The sequence below is a fragment of the Peromyscus eremicus genome, unplaced genomic scaffold (assembly GCF_949786415.1).
Source record: "Peromyscus eremicus unplaced genomic scaffold, PerEre_H2_v1 PerEre#2#chrX_unloc_4, whole genome shotgun sequence".
Lineage (NCBI taxonomy): Eukaryota > Metazoa > Chordata > Mammalia > Rodentia > Cricetidae > Peromyscus > Peromyscus eremicus.
Genome location: NW_026734291.1, coordinates 1,069,562 through 1,076,845, shown reverse-complemented (window position 1 = coordinate 1,076,845; position 7,284 = coordinate 1,069,562). Strand labels below are relative to the sequence as shown.

The following is a 7,284-nucleotide window of genomic DNA, read 5'->3' as shown; positions in this document are numbered from 1 at the left end:
GTCAAGAGTCTACTGTCAGTTATTGTGAAGAAACCTTAATGCCTATACCACAGTATAGGAAAATTTATTAATGCAATGCAGATGTTGAAGCTCTGTCACTTTCCAGTTTTCTTCAAATATATGAATAACCTCATATATAAAAATATTCTGTATATGTGAACCATGTAATAAAGGATCTTACCAACACAAGTATGTTCACAGATGCAAACCAACTCTTAATAAAGTGGAATAACATGAGTGTGAACAATGATAAAACCTTAATATCTGGTTCTTCTTTACAACTGAACCAAATTGTAAAATTAATTCATACAGATATAAAGATTAAACAGTGTATTAGATGTGATAATGTTTTTACATGTCCCATTATTTTTGAAGTCATGAACAAAATCAAACTGGAAAGAAACATACTATAAACACTCAATGTGTTAAAGATCTTTCATATCCCAGTACTCTTCAAATGTATAAAAAAGAACATACTGGAGAGAAACCCTATGAATATAATCAATGTGGTAAAGCTTTTGAATTTCAAAGCCATCTTCAAGAACATAAAAGAAAGCATACTGGAAAAAAAAAACCCTATGAAGAAAATCACTGTGGTAAAGCCTTTTCATGTCAAAGTAGTCTTCAAATTCATAGAAAAAAAACTCATATTGGAGAGAAACCCTGTGAATGTAATCCGTGTAGTAAAGCCTTTACACAATTCAGTAGTCTTCAAAAGCATACAAGAACCCATTCTGGAGAGAAACCCTATAAATGTAATTTGTGTGGTAAAGCCTTTGTACAATTCAGTTATCTTCAAAGGCATACAAGAACACATACTGGAGAGAAACCCTATGAATGTAAAGAATGTGGTAAAGCCTTTGCATATCATAGTCATCTTCAGAGGCATAAAAGAACACATACTGGAGAGAAACCCTATGAATGTAAAGAATGTGGTAAAGCCTTTGCATATCATAGTCATCTTCAGAGGCATAAAAGAACACATACTGGAGAGAAACCCTATGAATATAATCAGTGTGGGAAAGCCTTTACAAGTCATAACCATCTTAATAGACATAAAAGAACACATACTGGAGAGAAACCATATGTTTGCAATCAGTGTGGTAAGGCCTTTGCCCTTCACAGTCATCTTCAAAGGCATAAAAGGCCACCTCCTGGAGATAAACAATATGAATGTAATCAATGTGGTAAAACCTTTGCATGTCACAAAGTTTTTCAAATACATAAAAGGAAACACACTGGAGAGAACCACTATGAATGTGATCAGTGTGGTAAAGCCTTTGGACGTCAAAGGCATCTTAAAGAACATAAAAGAAAGCATACTGGAGAGAAACCCCATGAATGTAATCACTGTGGTAAAGCCTTTTCATGGCACAGTACTTTTCAAATGCATAAAAGAACACATACTTGAGAGAAACCCTATGAATGTAATCAGTGTAGTAAAGCCTTTGCATTTAATCGTAATCTTCAAATGCATAAAAGAACACATACTGGAGAGAAGCCCTATGAATGTAAAGAATGTGGTAAAGCCTTTGCATATCACAGTCATCTTCAAATGCATGAAAGAACACATACTGGAGAGAAACACTTTGAATGTAATCAGTGTGGTAAAACCTTTGCACATCACAGATATCTTCAAAGGCATAAAAGAACACATACTAGAGACAAACCCTATTAATCTAATTAGTGTGGTAAAGCCTTGGCATGTCATTACAATCAGCAAATATATAAAAGAACACATACTGGAGAGAAAACATATGAATGTAATTAGTGTGGTAGAAACTCTGTACAACTCAATTGTCTTCAATATGAAATTTCAATATGCACCTATATTAAAAGTTATGGAGGCAATCTGCTTAAAAAATATTTGTTAAGACTTTAGGCAACACACATATAATCAGTTACAGAAGAGTATGTCTTCAATAGAAAAGTATTTGACAGTGTCAAAAAATGTTCAGGCATTATGGTGTCTGCTTTTATATTGTTTACAGCAAAACATTCATGGAAAATTTTATGAATATATGAAGCCTTTTGTATAGGGGAAGTGAGGCAGCCACTTAAACAAACACTGACCCTGAAAATAGGGCCAGTGAATGACACACCTTTTGGCCCTGATATCAGAGTGAAAAACATCCAGACATTGAAATCAGAGTCATAGAAACACACTTTCTTCCTGAATCCAGAACCAGTTACAGAAACACCCTAATCCTGAAACCAGAATTAAAATTTTAAAAGGGGCCAATAAAACAGACACACTTTGGACCTGTAACCAGAGCCAAACAAACACAATCTAACCTTGACCAACTAAGCACAAATCCAACCATTCCCTGATCCTGAAAACAACCAATTCCTGAGCATGAAACCCACCCATTATTTGAGCTTTCCCAAGCCCTGTTCCTGTTCATTTGGCAGCTGCCTTTTTCTTGCTTGGGAATTCTGGAACACTCCTAGATCCCTTGCTATCAAATATATATATATATATTGAATGCATTTTGGGTGAAGACATTTCCCTGGAGTAGGTGAGATTCTGACTATAGATCCTTCTACTGCCAAACACTCTTAAAAGATCAGAGCTGAAGCAACAACTTTTCACCAGAGACTGCTAAATTTCTGCAGTATTTCACCCTTTGCTTGAGTGAAGCATAGAAGGAACAAATTGAGCTGTAGCTGAGAAAAAACGGATATCTCTGTTAGAAATTCTAATAAAGCAGAACAGAAAATGAATTGACAGCTCTGCTGAGAAACTCCCTCAGGGGAGTGGAGAACCGCAGCAATGGACATCTCTCTTGGGAAACTCTTTTAGCAGTGTGGAGCTGAGTTCAGCTGTAAGGGTTCTCTGTTGGAGAGGAGCAGGATTAATACCTTTTGCATGGAGACTATTTTCCACTGAAGCACAGCATCAGGTGTAGTCTGACTTCTCAATATTCAGGTTACATTTTCCCTCACAGCTGGAGGTATCCAGGACATCTTCCCTTCATAGCTCTAGTTAATAGATGACTTCTGACAGTTGAGGTATCTTTTCTTTCAGAGGTGTAAAACTTGCACTATTTTTTCGAGACAGCGTTTTTCTGTGTAGTTTTGGAACTTGAACTACAGATTTAAATGATAATGTAACCATTTTAGATATTGTCATCTTAAATTGCATTAAATAACTAATTCAGGTATAAAAATTCATGTATTTTAGCCAGGCGGTGGTGGCACATGCCTTTAATCCCAGCACTCGGGAGGCAGAGCCAGGAGGATCTCTGTGAGTTTGAGGCCAGCCTAGGCTACCAAGTGAGTTCCAGGAAAAGGCGCAAAGCTACACAGAGAAACCCTGTCTCGAAAAACCAAAAAAAAAAAATTATGTACTTGTATTATTTCCCTTTCTGTTGGGATATAATCCAGACTAACTTATAAACAAGCATAATTTGGCCATTGGTTTCAACGGGATACAGCATCAGCATGAAAGAGTATGGCAATAATTGTCAGACATGGCAGCTAAAGCACGAGGCTATGAACTCACATCCTTAAACTGCAGCCTGAAGCAGAGAATGGGATCTGGAAATGGTGTGTGGATATAATTTCTTAAAGCCTAACCACACTCACATGTTTACTCCTGCAGGGCAGCATTTCCTAAAAAAATTGAAATGTTACCACCAGCTTAGAAGGATTGATTTCTTTGGCTTCAAGCCTATATGCTGGATTTCTGTTACATAGACCAATTCATGAAAAAGAAAACTTTGAAAGCCATTTAAATGCTTCAACACCTGTTATAGTAATTAATGCTTACAAGAGGAAAAAAACCCTTCATTTAAAATTGTTTCTATAAACAATTGTTGTACCTGTAATTATATGATGTGTCTGTGTTTGTTTGGGTATGTGATCATGTGAACTGGTTCCTGAAAATGTTAGATCATTGGATATTGGAGATGAATGACAGGAAGTTGTCAAAAATCAGACCTTGGTCCTGGGAATGAACATTTCTTAACTGTCCAGTCCTATCTCTAGTGCTGTAAAATTTTTAAAGTCTATTTATATCATTTTGAAGTGTGGAAATGATGACAAACTCATACAAAGGAAAAAACATATTCATGTAAACAATTTAGTAAAGATGTCACAGTTGTCTTCAGCTTCAAGAAAAAAAAATCATGTTTCATTTATTTTTCATCACACAGTTGAAGGAAATAAATTAGTTACCATGTTGACTTAAGACTAATGGTAGAGATCACTGCATTGTGATTTCTATCTTGAAACTTTTGAGGTTGATACTAAAGTGTGCTATATATGTGAAAAGTACATTTAGTGATGTTTATTTTGTTGCCTTTGTATTTCTCCTATGCCTTTTTTTCATTTTCCATTGTACGTTTCTTAGTGATAGGTATTTTTCTGCTGTAATGTATAGAATGGTATACCCATAATCTAAGTGGTCCACTGTTTACTTAAATATCAAAGAGTGTGTGATCATACTTTTCAAGTAAGGTTGTCTGTAAAATGGTGATGGGTTTTTGTTGTTGGCTTTGTTTTTCATATGTTCACAAATTCCCTTGAGATATGTGCTTGTAATTCTGTTTGGCTTGAATGTGAGTAATAATTCAGGGATACATTTGAACTCATGATTTTTATGTGCCCAACTTCTGAGTACAAGTCCAAAGCTAGATGATGTACTCCCATCATGTATGCTTTTTTTCAACCCAATTTAACAATGTTAATGTTAAAATGCTTAATGGAAGAGAAAATAAGAAACATTAAATACCTCATTTGTGTATTCAAAGCAGTATTTTCATTTATCTGATAAAGATGTAATAAAGAAGGATAATCAGCAATCCACCATGCACCTCATACCATAGCTTGCTATGTTATATATGAATACTTATATAATTTGATGTTTCATGATTGTTCCATCCACATGAGTTAACCATTTGGCATTTCATCTTCAAATACTTCCTTCATGAGAATTATCCAGAGATGCCAGGTAATGTAATATCACTAAGATTTCTCTTGTACAAAACATTTAATGACGTGTGAAATGATTATGGGTCGTAGGCTCATGGCAGATATGTGAAGACCAGAAGACAGATTTGTGGTCCACTTAATAGGGTGATCATAGTCTAGTTTCCAGCTTTGCACACCAAAGACTTTACCAATGAGCCATCTCACAGGTGCTCAAATAAGATTTTTAGAAATACTTCAACATTAAATTATTGTCGTATTTTCAGATTGTAAATGTAACTTCATAGAGGGATAGAAGAACAAAGAACAATTTGAATAATAAATCTTCTGTGCATATTAAAATATTTTTGCAACCATATAGTTTTCAAAATTTGTCATGGGGACTAAGCATTTGTTTATAACATTATCTCAGAACCACAATCGAATACCAGGGGATTGTGTCAATTTGTAAAACTGTTTCTGCTAAGCCTGAGGACCTGAGTTTTACCTCTGGGTAATCCATATTACTCCTAGAACTTTTTTTTCTTATTTCTATACTTGGGCATGGACATATGCACACTCCTACATCAAGACATATATAAATTATTTTTAAACTTGAATAAGTGCCATTGAGGTCATTTGCATCTAAATGGCTCCATAGGTTTCATCACTAGATTTCACATAGGGGAAGTAGATAAAAGACAAATGTAAGTTGCCCTCTCAGTGCTGCATGTATTTCCTCACACAGGTGTAGACACACAAATGCAGTTCAAACATTTTTAAGTGGATGAAAATACCAGTAAAGAAAATAACCCAGTTATTGAGAACATATAAAATGATTTGCCCATTTAAATTATAGAATTAAAAAAAATTATGTTCTTCAAAACATTTATTGTTCCTTTTTAAATATGTGTTATCCCTTCTCTTTCTGATTCCATTGTAGGTCACTTAGAAACCCATATTTCTTTACTTAGAGGTGCATGGATGTAATTCCAGCCCAGGGAGAATATGTTGGGCCAATCTCTGTTAGTTTGAGGCCAGCTTGGTCCCCATGGTAAATTCAAGTGCAGCCTATTTGGACACATCCTGTTTCAAAAAAATTCCAAAAGAAAAAGCATATCTCAAATTATGGGATTTTTCATAATATAATCTGGCTGGACTGTGACAGGTTTCAACAAAAGCTTTTGTTATCTTTACTCACATCAAGAGAAATGTGCTAACAATGAAAAAAACAATATAGAGAGTCCATTTATAGAGGTATAGAAATCCATTGAATCCTTTGACAACCATCTAGAGGAGACTTCCTTCACCTTCAAGTCACAGGAGACAGAAAGAGCAGTAGGACATCTTCATCACCACAATTATGACATATTTGCAACCTGAAGAGTTGGCTCAGTAGTTCTGGTCCTATTGGGTACCCAAGTTTGATTCCAAGAACCTACATCAGATTTGTCACATCTACCTGTATTTCCATGTCCTTGAGTACATTCACCTTGCCTCTTAGGAAACCAGATATGCAAATGGTAAAAGGACAGATATATATGTAATTCCATAGTGTAAGAAAGTCTTTATTTATGTGCCTGTCATCTTAGAAAAGAGTGAAATTTTATTTAAGTGCATAAGTTTTTGCAAGTTAGTATACCATGTTCATACTAGGTAACAATGATGACCAGAATATGGTGTCTGATCCCCTGTGACTGGAAGTATTGTCAGTTGTCAGCTGTCTTGTGAGTGCAGGGAATGAGAGTCAGACCCTGTGTATGAACAGGTAGTGTTCTCAGTGCTGAGCCTTCTATCCAAGCCAATGAACATGTCATTAATATAGTAAGGTGTGGATGGCTAATCTAAGTTCATCTTTACCTCAGCCCAGGTTACCCAGAAGAAATATAAGATTGATATCACTCAATACTACTTTAGACTTGGTGCTCCAAAAATTTGTTTTTACTCTTCCCCAAATGAGATTTTAATGGTTGAGGAGAAGAGTACAGAGACATTTCAATTCTTGAAACATACTCAAACTCTTAAGAGTCATACATTGTGTTCATGTATCCAAAAGAGCTATGTGTTGTTTTTCACAATCAATGCTAATTAAAATGTATCAGCCAGGTGATGGTGGCACATGCCTTTAATTCCAGCTCAGGAGGCAGAGGCAGACAGATCTCTGAGTTTGTGGCCTGGTCTACAGTCCAAGTTCCAGGACAGTCAGGGATACATACAGCTACTCTGTCTTGAAAAAAAACCAAACCAAACTAAAAAATAATACATAAAAGTAAATGTTTCCAAAGCATATCCTTAATAATTTCAAAGTGAAATTGCCATGTTTTGTAACCAGATACCACTCCTAAATATCATGTATGAAGCCCTTTAGGAAAC

The 7,284-nt window shown here is 35.4% G+C and overlaps 1 protein-coding gene across 1 annotated transcript; it reads left to right on the top strand.

The window, feature by feature from the left end:
- On the top strand, positions 1-6,608 carry LOC131901142 (zinc finger protein 120-like). The gene is made up of 2 exons (XM_059252397.1): positions 1-1,187; positions 6,568-6,608. Exons 1-2 carry the CDS (start codon positions 458-460, stop codon positions 6,606-6,608), a joined length of 771 nt encoding a protein of 256 aa, XP_059108380.1. The 5' UTR covers positions 1-457.
- Positions 6,609-7,284: the final 676 nt, after the last annotated feature.